Source organism: Pleuronectes platessa, chromosome 4 (assembly GCF_947347685.1).
Source record: "Pleuronectes platessa chromosome 4, fPlePla1.1, whole genome shotgun sequence".
NCBI lineage: Eukaryota > Metazoa > Chordata > Actinopteri > Pleuronectiformes > Pleuronectidae > Pleuronectes > Pleuronectes platessa.
Genome location: NC_070629.1, coordinates 22,756,867 through 22,779,534, shown reverse-complemented (window position 1 = coordinate 22,779,534; position 22,668 = coordinate 22,756,867). Strand labels below are relative to the sequence as shown.

Here is a 22,668-nt window from a genome sequence, read left to right as displayed (position 1 = left end):
CCCTTTTGACAATCACTCCAACGTGTGCTCACCTCGTCAAATGAGGCTCTGCAGCAGTTTTGCACTTTGAACTTTGTAAAAGCTTTCACGGTGAATACCTGCATATGAAAATGTGAGTCACATTGGATTGTTTATAATTGATAAGTGGTGTAAATAACTAACATTCACAAACACATACCACAGTTGTGAATAGATTTATATTTTGAAGATTTGAGAATGCGTGCATTTATTATCTATACCGGTTATACTGTAATGGTTGTGGGGGGGAGGAGCTGCAGCCAATGCCAGCTGACATTGGGTGAGAGTCTACATCCTGGCCCGGTCACTGTAGACTGTGAGAGGAAGCCAGAACACCGCCGAAGAAAACTCACGCAGACATGGGGAGAACATGGGTGAACTGGGATTCAAACTGAGAACCTTCTTGGTGTGTGGCCACACTGGGCCGTCCTTTTAGAATCCAGCATCGGTCAAATCATATGCAGTCACAGTTTGAAAGTAATTTATTCATGTTTCATATTAGCGTGAGCTCTGTACACGTCTAGAAGCTCAGTAAACACGACATGTCACTACTACTTTGACACAGAATTGCATTTAGCTGAGATTTTGTTAATATTTCCCACGACATATTAACATTTCCTCCCTATTCATTTAATTTGTTGTTTTCAGTCGAATGAAAGCAACTGTGCTGATTGCAAAATTAGGTTTTAGTTTGTGTGCTTTCTTTAAATGTTCTGAATGATCTTGGACGTCCTCCTCTCACCTCCTGCTCTGAACTGGGATCTTTATCTCCAGGTTACTTTTGTACTTTTTATCCAGGGGTTGATCTTCAGATGGTCACATATTTCCCAGGTCTTGGTCCGGTGACTTTTCTTTATTCTCTTTGTCTTTGACTTAGTCTTTGTCCTTTTTCTCTCTCTCTCTCTCTCTCTCTCTCTCTCTCTCTCTCTCTCTCTCTCTCTCTCTCTCTCTCTCTCTCTCTCTCTCTCTCTCTCCCCTCCTCCTCACTCTTTGTCTTTTTGCCTGTTTCTCTCTGTTTTGTCATTGTCTCTTCTTTCTCTCCCTCTCATACGTCTCTCTTTATCTTCTCTCACCCGACTGTTTCTCTCTCTGTTCTCAATAACAATATAGTGCACTTCAATTGGCTCTACTGGCAATAAAGACGGATGGAAACATGAGTGAGGGATTGACTTGGTTGGTGCGTCCTCTGCCGCACAACCCTCACCCCTCCCCTGACACATATCCCCCCCCCCCCCCCCCCCCCCACCTTGCACACTGTTACCTGGCAATCTGCTCAGCAGAGATGTGATTGTTGGAGCAACCCGAGCAGAAGTAACACTAAAAGGCTTTTAATCTGTATAAAATCCTCCCTTTCTCATTGGAGCTCCTTTTTGTAAAAGAAAATTGAACATCCATTATCAGGGAACGCTATGTGGAAAGATTTTAGGTGAGCATGCTGTGCGAAGTGTGTGCGTTTTTACATGTGTGTGTCTGTGTGTGTGTGTGTGTCACAGAGGCATTTTGAGTTATGCTTTGCTCACAGCGATGTCTGTAATTAGCAGTAAAAACCCCAGTGATATGGCCGGGGTTGCTTTTCAAGGTTATTCACTCGGTCGGCTAAACTCAAGGAGTCTTTCTGCCCCAATAATTCTCATGTTCGGGAGTCTGTTCTCTGGATGATGATTGAAAGTGTCTGTTCATTATTAATTGAATATTCATTGCATATAAAATGTAATAATCTATTCTTCTAATGGGTTTTCCTTATGCATTTTGATGCTGTATCCCTGTTGCTGACCTGTGACCTTCCTCCATATTCCCGCTCTCAAATCACCTCAACCAGCGAGCTCTGTTTCATTCATCAAATATTAATCCGATTGAGGATATTAATAATTGATTATTACAATTCAGAATCAGACATCCAACAATCACCATGAAATAATAATTTTTTCCATTTGCTCACGGCACATTGATAATTCATATTTTTCTCCATACTTCACTCCCTCCTCTCATTTCCCTCCTTGTCCTCTTATTTTGTTATTTTTTTCTCTCTGATCAGCTCAACACCTGGTGAGGGACCGAGGCCGTGTCACTGTCTCTCCTTCTACCATGGTCATTAGGAGGTTAGGAGCCCCACAAGGGCCCTTAATAAGGAGCAAACTGGGTGTGAAATTAAGGTTGTAGGACAAATAAAGCATCTGTTTTTAGTTTATTTTTAAGCAAGACAGTGGAGATTTAATGTAAATGAAAGGAAAAATACAAACAGCAGGTGGTTTGTACGGTAGTAGCCTTCAGGTCAATTTTTTTTTTTATAACTTACTGTACGTACAGGTTTTTCAACGTTAATTTACATTTTATTCAATTTCTCCCAGCAGTATCCCCAAAGCACCTACAGACAATGGACCACTGATACGCTTTGACGACTCCTCATCTTTTCTCATTAGTGATCGGAAGGAATTAGCGTCGGCAGTGTTTCGTGTTTTGGGTCAAAGATTTTAATCCCTGTGGAGGTTTATTGCAACAACACTCGTCAGGACACTGGCGTACGTATGCGTCTCACTGGACACATTACTGGCAGCCTGAACGTAAACACCAATATCGGTGTCTTGCAGGATTCTGCTGTCCATGTTCCCCTTGAGGTGAAAAACCACCACAGAACCATTTTTTCTCCAATTGAACGTTTTATATGCCAATTCTAAAGTCTGTTTTCTCATCTGTGCAGTCGCTCTCTGCTCTATTGTTGGCAAATACACAATGTTCCTTCAGTTAATATAGTCTTTATTGTTTCTGACATAATTAGTTTAAGCTTAATTCACATCTAATTATGTCAATTTAACTGGATAATGCAGAAATGCCAATTAAATTTACACCAATATTTATAAATATATGTTTTAACACCTTTTAAAGGATTTTGACATGAATATTTCTATCATCAGGATAGAGAACAAGACATCACTGACTTTAACAGGGGTTCTGCTGTTCTGCTTGTCATGTAACTAATGTTAACAATGTAATTAACTTTAAAACACATAATTAATAAGACTTAATAACTCACTCCTTGGCACTATGATGAAGATGGAAATAGAATACATTTAAAAAGTAATTTGTATCAACTTTAACTGAAATTCCTTTATTTTGACTTTACTGTAGAGGTTCTAGACACACGTATAAACATAATATTTGACCAAAATTCAATAAATAGATAGATTTGTATCAATAATGGCATCATAAACAGGGAAATTGAGCTGATAAACATAGTTCCAGAACAAATTGGCAAGTTAGTGAAATGTCCTGCTCGAACAACTGTACATCTTTTATCATAAAATATAATGGATCCTTATCAAAAATAAATCCTTTAACGGAGTCATGTATTTATCAGCTTACATGCATTAGGGCAATTGTTTTTTTAAACTTCATATCAATGTTGGAAGGTTCACAGTTTGAATCTTTTCAAACTGGTTTGGCTGGGCTGTCTGTTGTTTGAATGTTCTCCCTGTGTCTGCGTGGGGGTTTCTCTGTGTACTCTGACGTCCTCGCACAGTTCAAGGACACGCACACTTTATTAGGGGAGGTGTGAGCGTAAATAGCTGTTTGTATCAGCAGCGCCTGCGAAGTTTTCAATGTGTCTTAGCAGTTGATGGATAGTTTGACAAAAACAAATCGATGAGAGCTATTTGTTAACATAGAGGAAAACGCTTATCTGAAGTTGAACCTGCCAGCGAGTGCAGCAGCTGTCGGAGTTACCCATGTACAGCGCCCTGCCTCTGGATGTTGCTCGTCAGTGACGGCCTTAATGGTGGTGGACAGGTATGGGATTGTGAATCAGTGGCCACTGGAGGAGGAAGCTGACCCCGGCTGTCTAACAGCTCATCACTGGGTGCTCCGATTCATTTTCTCAATTCCTAGATGTCTGTCTTTCCCTGAGGGCACTACCCAGCATGCCCCTGCTCTTTGGCTCACAAAAAGGATTGCCTCTGTAAAACAGTCGATGTGGGAGACGGGGGAGAAGAAGTCCACATGTGGGAGACTGTTTGATGTCTTCACAACTCTGTTTCAGCCTGTGTGGGACTAAGCCTTAGACTCAGGCAAACGACCAGCCTGGGCTTTGTCTTTGTGTGGGTGGCACTGTGGTGCAGTGGTGCAGTGGTTCGCGCTGCGGCCTTGGTTCAGGGTTTGAATTTTCTTGTCGATCGTGGTCTTTCTGATTGGGGTTAGAATGTTCTCCTCTCACCTGCGTGGGTTTTCACCGTGTACCGCAGCCTCCTCACAGAGTCCGAAGACATGCAGCATAAGTTAATTGGGGACTCGGATTTGTCCGTAGGTGTGAATTTGAGCTTGTGTGGTCGTGTTGTCTCTGTGATGGACTGTCCACCTGTCCAGGGTGCGCCTCTGTCAGCCAGCTGGGATCGGCTCTAGCCCCCCTGTGGCCCTCAAAGACTAAGTGGTGTAGATAATGTATTGATGGATGTTTTCTGTGTGATTCTGCTGCTGTGGTTTGCAGATCTTCACAGCAAAACAGGCCAGAGAATGTTGGGTGGTATCAAAGTCTTAACCTCACTGCATTAATCATAACCTGCTTATATTCCAAGCCTGCTGGGCCCCAAATGACGTCTCTTTGGTTTGTGTGTGTGTGTGTGTGTGAGTGTGTGTGTGTGTTCACGCATATCATGATACCACGAACAGCAGGGAATGCTTGTTAATAATACATTTACAGCTTTCTATCTGTGCCCTCTTACTCGTCTTGTCTTCCTTTATGGCCTTGAACGCTTCCCTGTCTTTTTGAACCGCCCCAAACTGCTCTCCTCTGTTTTGCCTGGAAGTGGCTGCATCAGTCGATGGTCAGAGAACCGAGTCGCACAGCTTGACTCCTCACAGGTCTGTCTTTTGATTCAGCATGATTATTTTTCCCACTGATCTCTCAACATTTTCTTCTGTCATCATTTAGCCTACAACATGTCAGAAAACATGAAAAGGGAGCATTAGAGCAAGGTCGAAGTCATAAAGTGAGCTTGGGGGGTCCAATGACTCATTATTAACACAAGAGATACATTACATTATGTATTTTGTTATTGTTTAAAACTATGTTTCATAATGTGTTGTAAGTCTAATGTGTGCTTGTGGCATCAACATGATTGTGTATTTTATATAGCTTTATATATTCATCTTTTATATTTTCTAAACTACCATCACATAAGTATATCAAACTTTATAAAATATACATGAATACGTTTACATTAGCATCCATACATTATACTTAAGACAGCAAACACACTGGGGCCCACACTGTTTAATATTTTAGTGTATTATCTTTTCTATTGCTTTTGATCTATGAAGACAAGTATGGTTATTTAGCAAAAGGTTTTGCACAGAAATTACACAGTTGCTCCTAAAATCAAAATATTGCAGATGTTATGATCTAGTGCTGATGGCCACGGGCTCCCCATCGTGTGCGTGTGCGTGTTTGTTTATGTGATACTGTATTTATGTGTGCGTCTGATACTGTGCGTCTCTGAGCACCCTGCTAATGCACCGAGGACTCGCCGTGCCTCTCTTCCTCCCGCCGCATCGCAGAGATTGCCTAAGATAGCACATCTCCGTGTCAACCCCCGCTGAGCTGACTCTGCAGCAGGCCGTCCCATAATATCAGATTTTTATGCATCCCTATAACGTTGCCTGTAAATGTGCCACTCTTTTATCCTCCCCTCTGCTTTCTTTTGTCATTAGCGGGACCTTGCAGGGGCAACCTGGGAGGCAGGTTGGTGTAGGGGTGTAGCTCTTTATTTTCGCCCTCCTGCTCATCTCCCACATGTGCTCTCACACCGAGAGACGAGCACGGGGCGTGTAACTGCTGATGGGAGCGATGCTGCTGTTCTCTCAACATGATACCGCGGATACGCTGCTTCTGACTGTGTAGAAGAAGTAGCTAAAAGAAATATTGAACTATTATTCCTAAGTCAAAGTTGAAGATGAGTAAGTTAAGTGGATAACAACAGTGGTTTATATTCATAGCTTCAGGATGACGTCAGACACCAGTCATCAGTCTTTCCTGTATTTCTTCAGCCCCGGTCCTCCAGACTCGGACCATATGAAAAGATGATAAAGCTGTTTCAGCCCATGTTTTGTCCATATGCACATTTTTAAGAGGAGATCGTGAACATGCTGCTCTGAGGACTTGTCTGCGTGGGATGGTTTCGATCACACAGAGGACAGATCTTTGCCTCTCTGAAATATCAAATGTGGTCGGAATTAGCAGTGCCACATCTGTACGGACGCCTAGCAACAGTGAATGGATCACAAACAAAAACTTGTGAAAAAGAGAAATTTTCTGCATCGGTCTCGTTGAATACTTAGTTTAATTTAAGTGACTTGTGCCTTCAGACATGCACTGAACTCCAGATCTTTTCCTGAAATTTTTCCCTGATGGAAATTTACGAAGATGCCAACTTGGTTATAACGAGATTTGAATATTGGCCGGTGTTGATGTGCCGTAAACAAAAACACATGACGCTTTACCCGGGCGCCGACTCTGGCCTGAACGTTCCAGATACTTTCCTGATGTTTTGATGCATCTGACCAGGACCATCTCCTGCTGCGTTCTTCAGATGTGATACTGAAACAAAGTCCATGTTTGAAAATGGCTTCATATTCTTTAAATGGCCTTAAGAACATCAGTGGACGCTTGTGTCAACACTGTTTTCTGCTTCTTCTCACATTCTCATTTTCGTTTGTGGGTTCATTCCTTCAGTTCTCTCTGTGTGTGTGTGTGTGTGTGTGTGTGTGTGTGTGTGTGTGTGTGTGTGTGTGTGTGTGTGTGTGTGTGTGTGTGTGTGTGTGTGTGTGTGTGTGTGTGTGTGTGTGTGTGTGTGTGTGTGTGTGTGTGTGTGTGTGTGTGTGTGTGTGTGTGTGTGTGTGTGTGTGTGTGTGTGCGCGCGTTCCGGACAGAAACTGTCCCTGCTGGAGATGTCTTGCTTTTCATTTCTTAAATTCACAACAAAGCCCCGGGGAGCCACACTGGTATTTCTGCACTGGGCTCCTGACAACATGTGAGAGCACTGTTTTGTTTCAGCCGTTGCTTTTTCTCAGCTCACTCACTCACTCACTCACATGCCAATACATTTGGTGGAGTGACTCACTTTGGGTTGGAGTGGGTGTGGGTGTGTGTGTGTTGGTGGTGGCTCATACATGTGGGTGAGATGGATTTATAATCTGTTCTCGATATGTTTTGTCTCTGGGAAATCTGCACACGCGAGCCAGCGGATTCTCTCATACGTGGGGTTAAGCTCTCTCTACGCAGTGAAGTATCTGAAGAGCTTGTCCCTGTTGAGGTGCAGCGAAGGGCCTCTTTCTTATGTCATGTGCTACTGTCTAGACGACGACCCCCTCCTGCACTGTCCCTCTCATTGCTTTTCTTTCTCCATTTTCTTTCTTTTTTCTGTTTTCATTTCAGACTCTTGTGCTTTCCCCTCCGTCACTCTCTCACACTGCACCCCATAGGACCCAGGGGAACAATGGTTCTCTAACAACCTTTGCAGAAACCCTGTGGACCCGATGACTGTGCAATATAAATCAGAAAACAACACGAAATGTCAGGTTTCCCAGTTTTTTCTTTTTGTACTGGCAATGCACAGGTTGCTGATACCCCAGGCCTTGTTATAAGCTAATTTATTATGCAAGCCATGCTGCGTATGACCTAGCTCCTGTACAATTAGCATTGACGTGGGTAATCTGAAAGTGAATAAAGGTTTAACAGTGACCCCTTAGCCATCTGTGATACTGCCTAGCTAATGAGCTTACCACTGACTCTCTCTGTCTCTGTGTCGGTCAGTGTCAGTCAGTCTCACACATACATGCACAAACACACAGTGGACCTATATAGCTATTAGCCATGTTAATGGGTCAGGTCCTTGTTAAACTCCTGGACATTAATTGTCCAGTTGAGCAGTAATGGTAAAGATAATGGTCGACCTGTCTGCAGCTTATTATGTCGGAGAAAATAAAGCACTTGGCTTTGGAGCATTCAGCAGGTCCACATACATCGGAGCAGGGATGTAGCTGGGTCGGCCACTAACCAATGGGTCGGAGGTTCGATGTCCGGCGCTTCCGGTCTGCGAACTGAAGTGTCCTTGGGCAAAATGCTGAACCCAAATTTCCCCCCTGACTGCTTAGCTGGCAAAGTCTGAATGATGCCGACCGGAGCCTGAAGGGCTGGGTTCAGACAAGAATTAAAAAATCGGGTCACGTCGGCTGGTCTATCTACTTGCCTTTAATCTGGGAAAAGAGTCTTGGATAAAACGTCAGGTTTGGACATAAAGAAAGGAATGCCTGTTGGGTATGGGTCAGGATTGGTTAATTTTCTTTTGGGCTGGGTGGGTTTGTGAATGTGTGCATGTGACTTTTGATTAATGTGCTGTAAGTGATAAATAAGACTAGAAACGTATCCATACAGTCTACTTACCATGTCCCTACCTTTTTGTTTTGTATTGAAATGTGTTGTTTCTATTCCCCTTGCTTTTTCCTTCCCCCACTTGTGTTCTGAATCTGTGGCTCTGTAACTCTTCCAAGCCAACACACCAGAAATCCATTTCCATCTAGTCGATAATTTCAGGGTTTCCTGCAGTGTTTTATAGCAGGGGCAGGAGGGAGAAAGCAGAGAGAGCTGCACGTTGGCAGGAACGAGTCTTTACAAGTTGTGAAAAGTGGAGACAAACAGTGCAGAAAAACATACAAAAGCAAACTGACTCGCAGTGCAGCAGTCTCAGGAGTCAATGTGTGCAAACGTTTTTGTGGCTGCACGTCACTGTGTGTAAGAGTAGTTGATTTTTTGGTGAGTTAGTCCTTAAACAGATGTAAAGAGAATCCAGGTTGTAGACAGGATTTCTTTACATTGTGCCTCTTTGGAGGACAGGTAGTTAGAAGCTGCCTCGCTTATAAAATGTATGGAAAAAAGCCTCTCTGTCCTCCCTGGCTCTTTATATTTGAATCATTTGAATCATACCTCCGTCTCTCTGACAGCAGATATCTGTCCCTGTCACTGCTCATACCATCACTGGGAGTAATGCCTTGTGAACGAGCTCTGCACAGGCCGATAACATGTAACAGCTTTCTAATTCCCCTGCCCGGGGCCCTGTCACCTACCCGGCCATTATCTGCATAACAGAACTGCCAGGATGCTCTTGTGTGTGCGGATGTGGGGTGCACCTGCCGAGTATTTAGGATGTCAACTGTCTCCACACCGCTTCCCGAGCTCTAATCATTAAGACTGAGCAGGCTGAGGCGGCATGCCCGGTGGCCATGAGGGCAGAGCAGGCCACTACCCTCAGGCCAGCCCTGGGTCTTTCTTCCCTACCATGACATTGACAAGGTGGAGGGAATGAAGTAGGGACTCTCACTGTGGATGTAGTGCTGCGGTTCGAATCAGGTCACGGTGCCTACAAGCCTGACATAATGAGTCCGTCCCTTCCGACAGAAGACCAAAACAAAATCAGCCGTAATGACCGTCTTCATAACAAATCGTTGGCAGATGGGTTTGACTAAGAAAGATTACAGTTTTTACGTTGGCTTTATTAAAATGAACTAATAATTAAATGTCTGTAAAATGAATGAAGGAAGCTCATGACGTGAACTAATGATTCAAAGCTAAAGTTGGTGTTTAGGAATGTTTAGGACTCACTGGTTTGATGTGTGTGAGTCCAAGAAGACGTTTTTTTTCTTTTTTTTCCTTTTGGTCTCTTTCAATTTTCCTCCTGCCGCTGCTGCAGCTGTCCGGCTGTGCCTGACCTCTCTCTTTAATCATCCTGTTAATCTGGAGGCTGTCCATTGTGACCGAGAGGCTCCACAGAGCCGGTTGCACCTGTGTCCAACATTCATGATCACATTGGGGGGGCACGGCTCTCGGATTGTGTGACAATAAGCCAGTTTAGTCCAGATCCTCACGCAGCCGGTTTCCTTTTCAAAGCAAACTGGGATGTGAACACTGCAGATGAGGATGAGTTTTGTTCATGGTAAAAATTAAGAGAGAGATGATGAGCCGATAGCTCACTGGAAAAACATAAAACAACAAGAAGATCAGAGAAGTGATCTGAACAGTGTGTTGGACTGTGTTCGGACAAAAGCGGCCGTTTGAAACCGTTTCTAATAGAGTGAGAGAGAGAGACTGATGTCTGGAATCAATATGTCCCCTCCTACACATATTTTCAATTAAATGTTTTCTGGCCTCTTCTCACGGCACAAATGACCAACATATTAAATAAGCACGTTATGCTCTGCTTTATGCTGTAGCCAGTATTACGTCAATGGGACATTTATATAGCCTTTCTCAATCTGATTATGTGATTCAAGAAAACCCCTTTAAACAGCAAACTTCTGCTTGAGAAACCTTACTTCTTTTAATTGGATAGAGTGAGTAAAGTTTCAAACTTTAAATTTCCGAAGTTGGAACAGCACTGTTTATAGGCAAAGTGATGTGGTAGCTCGATACCGAGAACAACGGTATTGAAATAAATTAAGGTAAATAAGTGGAAGTTAAGAAAGCAGTTTCTTAGTCTGAAGATTTTTTTTATATATAAGATTTGCGGTTCACAGATATATATATATATGTATATATATATCAGTAACGCATGATCAAAAACTGTGATGATAATTGATAAGAAAAAAAATTGCTTATGGTCATTTACAAGATACTTTCATACGATTGATCGCCAGCGTGAGAAACCCTTCAGCACCCGGAGTTTCTTTGGCTAATTATGTCCTGATGAGACAGACGTGGGACGCAGCAAGGCCGTGCTGAGATTAAAGATTAAGATGAGATTAAAAATGCAACGTGGGAGGGTCTTTTTTCCCTATTATCTGCATAGTTGCATTTTTCACATCACAAACTCTCTCGCATTCACACACTTAGGGCCTCACAGTATTTGCTGAATAGCTTATTTAGCAAGGATTAACATCAAAGATCCACCAACAAGATCAATGTCATCTCCAACAAACTCCAAAGGTTCTGAAAACCACTGTTTTTCCCTGAGAGAGAAAGAGAGCGTTGAAGTTGTTTGTTGCCGGGCCTGTGATTCTCTCAGCCGCTGCCAGCTCCCGTTCCATATCTCATACTGTCGATAAGAGGAAGAGGCGGCAGCTCCCTCCATAGACTGCTGAACAGCACAATCCAATATGAGCCACAGCTGTAACGGCAGGCATCGATGGTCGCGTCACAGGAGCGGCCTGTCATTCTGATCCGGGTCTGTGGTCAAATTGGCCTCTTTAGCCCCATTTTTCATCATTAGCATGAGACATAAAACTAAGTAAAGCTCAGAGTGGTCCTGAAAAGTGACCTGAGAAGTCAATTTCAAGTCCACCCTGATAGATTGTCCCGCTCAGCTACCAGGGGAACGGAAAAGGGTTAAGAGGTTCAGAGCTGTGGAGATCAAGTCTCTCACTGGTCCTTCCACTTCTTTTTAAAGAGACAGACCACCAGTGAGACACTAAACCAGGTCCCATATGGGTCCTGCTGCTGTGGAAAAACACCTTTACATCTCTAAACAAATTACAGCATGTGGTATAAGCTGGGAGGACGTTCTTTTTCATGATAAAGCATTGACATGCACTATTAACAACATGAATACAAATTTGTACTCAAGGATGAACAGGTATTGCTGCTCAAAGGTTCTTACAAATCAGTTTTTTTCAAAACTCAGGATTGAATATGTAAATTCTGACAAAATACACCAAATGCCTTTTATCAAATTCCATCAAAAATCATCACTACATATATTATACAAGTCTGTGCAGGCAAGGATGCAAACTTCATCTTCACTGGTTGGCATGGAATTGGCTGCTGTGGCTCAGGAGGAAGAGCGGGTCGTCCACTTATCAAAAGGTCGTGGTTCGATATTTAAGTGTCCTTGGACAAGACGCTGAGCCCCAGGATGCCTCCAGTGGCTGACGTTCTTGACATTTTCTCTGTAATGTGCAAAAACACAAATCCCGCATCTTCAAAAGTCAGCCCAGCTCTTAATAGTTTTTGTGTAAGCAAGTGCTTCTGTGTGAGTCTGTACAACACAAGCTGAAGGGCGAGTTAGAAAATTGATGGCTTTGCGCGGCAGAGTGAATGGGTTTAGAAGTAGAATTTCCAATAATGCATTTTCTCTGGCCTCCCCTGAAAGAGGGTGGAGAGAATAGCGAGTTGTATGTTTTTCTTATGAAATGGTGTATTGAGTCCCGCCTGTGTGTGCTTCTTTGAAAGGCTGAAGTTTCACTCTACTATACAAAGCTGACTTTCTGTTTCATTGTAACATGTACCAACACAGCAGCGACAGTGGAGCGCGTTGTCATCACTCACCAGCCCAGGGCCTTTCACTATGTAGCATGGAGCCATGAAGCTAATATGGCACGTTGACATTGAGGATGAGCCCTTTAGAGAATACACGCTTGGGAAAAGAACAGACTGAGATTTGAAAGCTCCAGAGAGAGAGAGGTGTTCGAGGGCTTTGACAATGCGCTGTAATGACAGACACCACTTTGCATTTGAAGAAGTAAAATGATGTGTCTCTCAGCTTCCTCAACAGTAGCTTCTGATTTCCGCCCGACACGCGGCAAAGAGCTATTGATATATCGCTTTGGAAAAGAACACGCTGGGATTTGAAGCCTCAGCAGAATGGGTAGAGGGTTTTGACAATGTGGTGTAATGACTGTGCATTTATAGGAGTAAAGTATGTCTTTTAGCTTCCGCCTGAAGGGCTTTTGATTTCCATCTGACACGCAACAAAGCACTATTGATCCTTGGGGAGGGGGAGGGGGGGGGAAGGGGCTACGGACAAATCCTCTTCTTCATCTTTTGGAAACTGCGATGAAGGGCTCTCCAGAAGGCAACGCTCATCGCTCCCACCCGCACAAACACACACATGTACAATTACCTACGCACACGACCACTTCATGAGCAGAGACAGTGTGTGAAACTCTTAAGGCTTAAGCCACTGAATGAATGACAGGTAATTTCAAGTGAGGCGTGCAGCGTGCAGACGAGTGAGCTGATCAATCACTTTGGAGATGACCCATGCAGATTCCAGTTCTCCCTGGCATCACCAAGGCTGCTGACATCGATAGAGCAAGACAAGATGGCTTGACAAGTGCATGCGAGGGAAGAGAGAGAGGTGTGCGCTGTGCATATTACAGATAGCACATTAATCGTTTTCCGATAACATTGCATAAAACGCTTTCTTTGTTCAGGCTACGGAATTATTGCTGCCAAATAGCTACCATTTACTTTTTTTTTGTGAGTTATGTGAAAAGCACGGGGCGAGTTTTTCATGGATTTCTTTTTTCCAAGTGGTTCTGAGATGGCCACAGCTGGAGAAAAGTGGACGTATTGATCGTGGGAGTTTCATTTTTCAAACATTGTCATCTTTCAGAGCCAGCTTCGATTTTTGAAAAATATACAGTGTGCTTTCAGACCATTTTATGGCCATTTTTGTCTCAGTGTACAGTGGAGAGATCTGAAAAGCCGCTGGCGAGGTGGTCGTCGGTGAAGGTGGAAGACCACACTCCTATCAGGGAGACTAGAAGTCATTATTTTGGCCTAGTTCACATTTAAAGAAGAGCAGCAAGTAACAACTATGTATTTTATAACCCGTCAATGTCCTTATTAACATTTTGATTGAATGTGTCTATAAAATGACCTTAAATAGTGAAATACCTTATTTAATCCCAAGAGTATTATTACATTTACCGCTGTATGAAAACAGGGAAAAGCCACAATTCCTCACATATGAGAAGCGGAAACCACCAACTACTTGGCAGGTTCGTCTCATGACATAACAATAGACTGAGTATGAAATCATTGTTGATCAGGTGACTTGAAGAGTAAGAGACAAATGGTTTGTACTTTAAACCCTGTTTGGACTTTATCAGTGTCCCCAGGTGGAGATTTTAATCAGACAAGAAAAAAAGCAATAACGTTTTTATATTTACATTTCTCGTTTTGGTCATCTATTAAAGAAAATTAGAATCAGGGCTCTGATTAGTGGGGTTTTTTCCATTAACAATTTATCACTATGTCAGAAATAGAAAAACATGGATTTCTGCCGGTTTTTATCTAATTCCTGATACCATAAACATTTTAGGTGTCTTTGCTTTAAAGCGTTCAAGGACTTTCTGTTGAGGAAAGTCCCTGCTTGAAAACAATTTCTCTTTGTACAAAACCACCTCTTTTTCTATTATTTTTTTCTTACTAAATCCCACTTACTTGACTCGCCTCCTCCTGCCCCCAGTATATGTTTAGTTAAAGTGTGAGATTGTGGCTTTCTGCTTCCTTTGTTTGACTCGCTTGCCTCTGACCAGGCTGCCCTTTCACCAGCTCAAATGAGTAGGTCAAATGTTATGAAAGGCAAGAAAGACGGTCAGAGAATGGCACATGCCAAGTGCCCACAGCATGGCATTGTGGGAAGTAGCACAAGCACAAGCCGAGTGTGTGTGAGCATCCAAGAGCAGCCTGTCCTGTCTTCACCTCGACCAGAAAAAAAAATGGCTTCTGAATTAAACCATCACTAACTGAAGGGTGTTATCATGTGCCCCATTTGCACATATAAGATTGTACTCTTTAGTCATAAAGATATATAGATATAGTGGATTTTATAAAATCTCGGCACTGAGTTCCTTTCAGAACTTCATTAAATAAGAATGACTTCTTGAGAACAGTATTTCATTTTCTCTGACGACTTGATGGAGACACAAGAACCTCTATTAAGCTTCAGTGGATTTCCTGCGATCGGCTGTGAAGTGACTTCTTATGCAAAGCCGCTGGATGGCATGAAGATGGATCGTTAATAGAATGTGTTGCAGTGTACTCAGTAATCATTATTAATCTGTGTGTCGGCGGATTCTTTCTCGGGCTCGGCCCAGTGTTCATAAAGCTTGGTTAATTAGCCTGATTGATTAGTCGGTGGTGATTCAGAGCTCTCATCGCGGCCCCTCATCCCGTCAGGCCCCCTAATAAGATCAGATTGCCCTCATATTCATGTACCCGCTCTGAACACATACACACTCACACTCACACACACACACACACACACACACACACACACACACTCGTAAGCACACGGCTTGTTTGGCCTGTCACACCGCCTCTCCATCTTTCTCTCTGCCTGTCTGTCACATTCATATTTAGACAAGATTTAGAGGCATGAAAGAAGCAGTCAAGCTTGCCAAAGCAATACTCTGAAGACTGGAGGCAACATTATGTTAACATAAAAAGATTGCAAATCTCCCATTCCCCTTCATCCTCTTCTTTTCCTCGTCTTCCTCCCCCCCCCCCTGTCTCTCACTGTGATCCATCCCGTGTTACTGTCTCATCACATCTCATAAATATGACGAGTCCCTCTGTTTAGCCAAGGAAAATATCACGGGAGACCAGGACCTTTACATCTGTCTAGACTCAGCTGTGTATTTGGTCTGGCTGTGTGCTACCATGTGTCTGTCTGAATGCCTTGTGTGAATGTTTTCATGTCAGAATGAAAAAAGCCTGTTAATATCTTTGTTTCTCTGCAGGCCTGATTGTGCCCCAGCTTTGCTGAAGCCTCAGTTGCAGATCAATACACATGCACTGCTCCAAGCGAGCCGCCCTGCACTTATCACACAGTGCCTGCTCATCAGCACAGAGACAGCACAGTAAAGAGACTCTCCCTTGCTGTAGTAAAACTTTACGACTTTCCGTGTTGCTTTTGTCTCCAGGCATTGGATATTACAGAGGATAATAAGAATTCATTTAGAATTTTGCCAGATCACCAGTCCTCCGCATCAATACAGCCCATCTGAGCTCTTTAAAAGGAGACAATGTTCGGTCTGTGTGTGTGTGTGTGCATGAGTTTATGAGTGTGCATGCTTTTATGTGTTTGCAACTAAGTTTGTGTGATTGTGAGTTTACTCTGAGGCTGTGATGAACCCACTGCAGTATCGCCCCTAAGAGAGTGTTCATGGAGAAAATGATTACCTCGGAAAGTACAGAACTTTGATGAAAATTGTCCCACCTCAATTTCCACCTCGCAGGCAAGCAGTTGGCGTCCTTGTTTATGGGTAATATTGGAAATCTCTAAAATTAAAATACAGCGGATTCAGTAACAGAGAGCTTTCATCATGATATCCGATGGCCTTTTATTGAGTCATTCTGCTGAGTAAAGGGGTCTTTGTAACTGTGAAGTAGAAGTGTATAGATGTTTGCTTTATTCTGGTATAATACCGACTTTTAAAGTTTTGGACCCTTGTTTACTCCAATACCCCGATATTCAGAAGCTTCATCAGGCCTTATATCTGCTTTGAGGGGCCCTGCTGGTTTGATAGGCTCTGAAGGCTGTGGCTGATAAAGTACGAGCAGTTCAATCGACCTCCACCTACTTTCAGAAATGGAGCAAAAATATCCCAAAAAACGATCGCTGCCTTCTTCGTGGATCGTTATAAAGCGCTCAATAAATGGGCTCAACCAATCGTGGGTCAGTCTCAGATGTTGATCATGATGATAGACCCTGTTTACATAGCATCAAAAATGTACTAAAAAGAAACTTACCTGAAAATGTTCAACTTGACTTTTCAGATGGGGTTTATGGGCCAGGGGTCAACCGAGATGCTTTGGCTTCACTTTTGTGAGGCTTCCCTTTTGTTTAGTTTGTGACTATGTCTGTTACAGTCTGTGGTTTAAACCATATCAATATTTTTGCAAACTAATACATAAGAGACATTATTATTTATCCACATAACTAAGATTACATAGTAAAAATATGAGCCATAGTCAGTTGGGTGCATGTATACGAAATGTACCCTCAGGTTGATAGAAGGCTATGCTAACGGTTAGCATGTAGCTTTATCTCATTGTTCAATTCTCCAATATCTGTATAAGCAAAGCTTCAAAATGCTGTTGATCCAATTTTACAGCAATTTCCCTACGATGCTGCCAAGACTTGTTTGAGTGACAATTGTGCGGTTACAGCATAACTGTGGATCTATTTCTCTGCTCTGATTCTGAGGTTTCTGGCTGGTCGTCTTCCAGGCGCAGCTGGAGCAGAGGTCGGCCTCCAGCTGCTGATGAGAAGTTTAAACTTCTGCCACCTTTTGCTTTTTCTTCAGGCAGCTGAGTGTATTTTTTCATAACGTGCATGTGTGGGCTGAATCAGTTTTTGTGCGGCTGTGTGATTGTTGATCATTATCAGAATTTCAAACTTGCCCTCCACACACTCCTTAACCTGGCTCGTACGTGTGTGTGTGTGTTTGAGAAATATGCACAATGGAAATTGTGACATATTTTGGAGCATTCTGACCGTGATGTTTTTCTCTATGACAATCTGCCAATTTTTAAATGATGGAGGAATGTAGATCCTGGATGCAAGGGAGTGAGAAAGCTACAGAGTGCGAGGTGAAATGCAATCCCCTCTGGTCTTTCTCTGTTTCCATCTCTTTTGCCTTCGTGTTTGATGGGAGTCAAACAAGTCGTATGATAGACGATATTGACAAGCTTAAATGCCCTTATTGGATGAGAAGTGGCCCCTGGGTGCTGCCCCAGCGTTTTGTAAGAACAGACCGCCAGACAAAAACCACACACTCACATATAGAGCTTCCCCTTTTCGCTTCGACAGCACTCTCAACAATTACCTCCAACTCTTTTAAACACACACACACACGTGCGTGCACACTGACACACACATAGACAAACACTATCTTTACGACTGCAGCATTTTCGCCATTCCAGCCCACGTTTTTTTGTTTTCTTCTGCTTTCCTTACCTCCTTCACCCACAGGCCATTAAACCAGATCCCTTCTAAAAGGCTTTAAGGCTTCTCTTGGCCGGCCACTTCTTCTCCAAAGCTCTGCCATGGCTCTTTTCATGTTTTTAAATCAAAGTCCATGAAAGGTTGAGGGGGAAGAGGGGGGAAGAATTTTGGGACGGGTTTTTGTGTTTGCGGGTTGGAGACAAATCTTTGCTACAGACCCATATGGTCTTACTCTCACACAGACACACACACACGCACGTACACAGGCTTAATCTGATATGGTACATGCCCTCCTGGCCTGTTCTGCTCTGCTGGGATTTTACTTTGTTCTCCTCTCTCTCCCTTCTCACCTGCTGAGAGTTACTGTAGATGTGTAAGCTGCTCTCTCTGTTTTTGTCTCTTCTGCTTTCACACACGTGTGCCCACACACACACACAGCTGCACCCACACACTCTGTGCTGCACAAACACCGGTATATGAAAGACGGTCTGGAGGTGGCCTCTGCTGTGATTCGCTCGCCTTTCTCGCAGATGATTGTGATTTAAAGATCCCGGCAGTGTGTAGTGCTTTTGATATTGCTGGTAGTCAACCTGAAAATGTTTTCCTTGATGGTTTCTTGGCAGTGGCCATGTTGGGAGAGCTCTGGTCAGTTCATTTCACCTGCCAGCTGCTCAGGATGGACTGACTGCTCATTCTGGATCCTGTTTTTTTTCCTCTTCTCCAATTTTTGAACGCAGAAAGACAACTCTGCTCTCCCCTCCACCTTATCTCAACCTGGCCCTGCAGATCAGCCTTCATATGCATCAGTGTCTCAGAGAGGGAGCGCTGACTCACCTTCAGTTAATATTTTCTGACTGCAGCGAGGGGTGATGGGTGGTGTGGTGGGTCCACACCTGAGGCGTAGAATTTGAAGGTGCATGTTATTGATCGCTCTGCAAAACTATGTGTTTCACCCCAGGTGGGGAACATTTTTCCTCTCTAGGGCTATTTAAATTTTCATAACATCCTTCCTGGGGCACACTAAATTATTGAACACATACATTACAATTTTTACTTGTTTACCTTTTGTCTCTGTCCTCGTTTGATATATGATCGCTGAAACCTTTTGGGAATTCAAAGAATTGACTGAAAAGTTGATACATCGCACAAAGCATGGAGTCATCCTGGAGGGACTGAATCCATCTATTTAGGTCCATACAAATCTACTATTGTTCACCAAATCAACTGAGATTCATCCTCTGGAGAACATGGATACAAATGGAAAAATTCTATGCAATCCATCCAATAGTTGTTGAAATATTCAGGGTGGACCAAAGTTGAAGGAGCCTTTTTTACCCAGATAAGCCTTAGTGCATGTGACTTGATGAAAGATAAATGGATGCCTGCCTCCTTCTTTTTTTGACCTCACTTTTCCTTCGCTGTCTCTCTGGGTCGTCCATCTTCCTCTGCCTCAACTGAGTAACCTTAAAGGTAGACCTGAAAACAGACGAGGGAGAGGCAACCTCAGAGTGACAGAGGTGTGATTAAGACTACGGGTGTGTATGAAGGAAGACATTAAGGGAATGAAGGGTTTCTGGACAAGCATAGTGATCGGTAAATAGCAAGACTTGCAAGTAGTCGTTTAATCAGTGTTAGGAGGTAGGGCTCTACACAGATCCATGGACACACACCAGGCTGTGAATGAATAGAAGCGAGGTGGGGAGTGTGGCTCTGTGTCCCTGACTGTGTGGTCACAGGGTGACATCGACTAACAGTGAGATCAACTTCTTTGCAACAAAAACATACTTATATTTCAAACCTAATTCTGTAGCTCAAAACAGTCCAAGCCGAAATAGGGATGCACTGATGACCTCTGGATTATTATATCAGTCATAAAGCTAGTCTTGAAAATACAGTGTGTTTCCTGTAATAACCAGCCCTTGTTACTGAGGGGGTTCAAAGCACACCTGGCTGTCCTGTATAAAAGCCTGGCTGATTTATGGTTAGTAGGTAAAAACTGTGTCCATATCTGTGTGTATGTTTGCAAAATGGTTGTATTTTATAGTTTGTATATGTCATAACGAGGGGCTGTCTTAGTGGCAATAAAGCAGGATCACTGATTTAAAGGGGCTTTAGTTTCATTAATTAGTTTGAGTTTAGAAACAAGTTGTATATTTAAGTCGGTTCTTGCAGGATATATTTTTTTTAATCTGTAAACTTTTCTTCAAGTTTGTGCCTTCAGTTCCTGGTTGCAAGCCTCCACCTTCATCCCATCTGTTCTTGGGTTTAGACAGATTCAAACATTCAATCTTGTGTTCTTTAATAAATGATGGGGGTAGATTTACCTGGTTTCGTAAAGCCAGTATTGAACTATGATTAATGAGGTAGCAGCTGGCCAGCTGTCTAATATATAAAAAAAATGTTTTAAGTCTGCCACTGCTCTAAGCATTTTACAGATCCTAACTCAAATGCAGAAGTTTGAAAAACTAAATAGAACAAGATTAATCCTTATAGTTTTAAGGATGTAACTTGCTGCTCTCACCTCGTATCTGTGTCTGTGCAACGTTTCTGTTGTTGCACAAACTCAATTCTGCAGCTCAATTGGCAAGTCACCACTCTCTGCAGTTTAACTGGCCAATTAATTATCTTGTCAATCCTGGAGTAAGGACACTGCCTGAGGAGGGGCGCTGATTGATGTACTATTTCGAAACCTCCTTGGATTATGACTAAGAATTAGCAGACTGTCCAGAATCACCATTTTGGGTTTGCAATAAGGAAATTGCTAAGCTTTTACCAGCCTTCTTTCCCTTTTGGCTAACTCTTTATTAACCTCAGGAACAGTCAATGACATTTCCTGACAGCTGTGGTAAAACCACCGACAGAACTAATACATATTTAATAAGAAATTCAAGATACTGAGTTTGAATTATTTTTAATGCTCATCTACAGAAATTGTACTTACTTCAAATGTCTTTGGTAAAAAAAATATGTCGGAAAAAGCTCCCACCTTCTCAAGCTCCAGTCAAGTGTTTCTTCTATAATTTGCTCGACTCAGAGTTTCACTTTAAATTCAGACATAATTGGCATTTACCTTTCAAAACATGTCAGATTCAGAGTGCACTTTGACATACTTTAAAAAAACATCAAACAAGGAAGCGTTTGTGTGTGTATCCATCACAATGTTGACATGCAATGGGCCTTTTGGGAGTTTCTCAAAGAACAATTGAAAATCAGATTTTTTGGTTCTTTCATGTTCTTTAAAGTTTGTTTTTTGTTTCCTCGGTTAGTCACAGTGTAGAGATCCGTCTCTCTGTCTCCTCTTCTTGTCTTATTTGGCCTTTTTTGATTGATGAAAAGTTTGAGGAAGCACTGAGCAAACCCACAGAGAGGACAAACAATCTCCCACATATTGTTGCAGTGCAGAGTGTGGTGAGGGAGGCGGGGAAGCTATCAATACCCCTATTGATGACTACAGTGGAAGCTGGTGGAAATGCTTTCCTATTGATCGCTGATCCATTATGAGCTGTTACTCGACGGCTGGGTGAATGATGGGGAGCGGCCCATCCATCATAAGTCGCCCACGCAGCTTGGACCAAGCACACTTCTGGCTGTTTTGTCCGTTATCCTCCTCCACCTCCTCCTCCTCCTCTCCTTCTGTGATCCTCCTTTTCTCTGCTGTTCTTCTAACACAACACACAACGACCCTCTGCACAGATGGACCAAACATTTTGGCTTGAATCTGACAGCACCTGTCAGCACACTCTACCTTTGAAAAATGCACTCACTGTAATTATTTACTAAAATTACTGGCAGGTTCAGTTTGTCCCTGATGCAAACTAAAGGAAAAAAATGTCCTTCAGATGTCTTCTCTCCAAGAATGCCATACCTTGATCCTGGAAATGTGCATGAATGAAACAGATTCAACATTATTGGACTAAATGAATTAAAAAAGATTAGTTCTTTAAGAGAAAACATGAAATAGAAAGTATTTTTGCAATGGGAGACTAATGTGAACTTTCTCTCTTCTCTTCTACCTGCAGGTCACTGATCGGTCTGTGCAGGCTGTTGCAGAGCATTGTCCTGAGCTGCAGTTTGTTGGCTTCATGGGCTGCCCTGTGACCTCCCAGGGGGTCATCCACCTCACAGCGGTAAGTTCCACGCAGTTCGATATATTATCAACTTTTATTACCGGGGGCGTATCCCGGAATTTTTTTCACTGTCATTCAAACTGTGAGATTGGGCTTTTATCAATCTTTTCGTTGATTTCTCAGGGAATAAATTATGGATCTTGATGAAAAACTGTTAGTGCCGTTTGGTGCAGTTTACATTTCCAAATTTAAATCTGGATCTAGTGCATATAAATGTGGTTTCAAAAGACGACTGTATAAACTCTGAATACCCTTTGTATTTATTAATGGCATAGTTCCTCAGTCGTGACCTGTTGTTAGAGCTCAAGTCCTATGTTTACCCTCTGAAAAGCTGAAGATACCGTACTTCCTGCAGAAGTTTAATTTCAAGTAACAGCTTAACTCTAATTAGTTGCATCATTAAGTGTCAAAAGAAGTTTCGGTCTGACTAAATTGGTGTAATCCTGTTACTGCAGGACAGCTCTCTCCGTGTCGCTGCAGGCCATGCAGTGTTTCCAGGGGGTAAATTCAAAATTTGGAGAGTAAACTCTGGGTGCTGGTTGTGTGTTTTATCTCAGACTTAGCTCTGAAGTTATTTTCCGTTAACTTTTAAATCTCATGAAAGCCTAATGAGATGAATCCTAATAATACGCTGCTGTTCCGACTACACCCTGCTGTTTGGATATTACCATGCTAATGAACAGGGCTCTGTGGTTAAAGATGTTCCATGCCATATAAACATGGACACACTTGCACTCACATGGTGATTGCTTGAATTTAATTCACCAGTAGGTAGTGCAGCCTATTTTTGCTTCTCATTTATTTAG

General features: G+C 42.7%; 1 protein-coding gene across 1 annotated transcript in view; it reads left to right on the top strand.

Annotated features, from left to right (window-relative positions):
- The window catches only part of fbxl17 (F-box and leucine-rich repeat protein 17), a 223,262-nt gene that overhangs the window by 46,974 nt on the left and 153,620 nt on the right, over positions 1–22,668 (top strand). Inside the window, exon 7 of the mRNA XM_053420990.1 lies at positions 21,755–21,862. Within this exon, the coding sequence (XP_053276965.1) occupies positions 21,755–21,862 (108 nt within the window). The remainder of the gene's footprint in view (positions 1–21,754; positions 21,863–22,668) is intronic.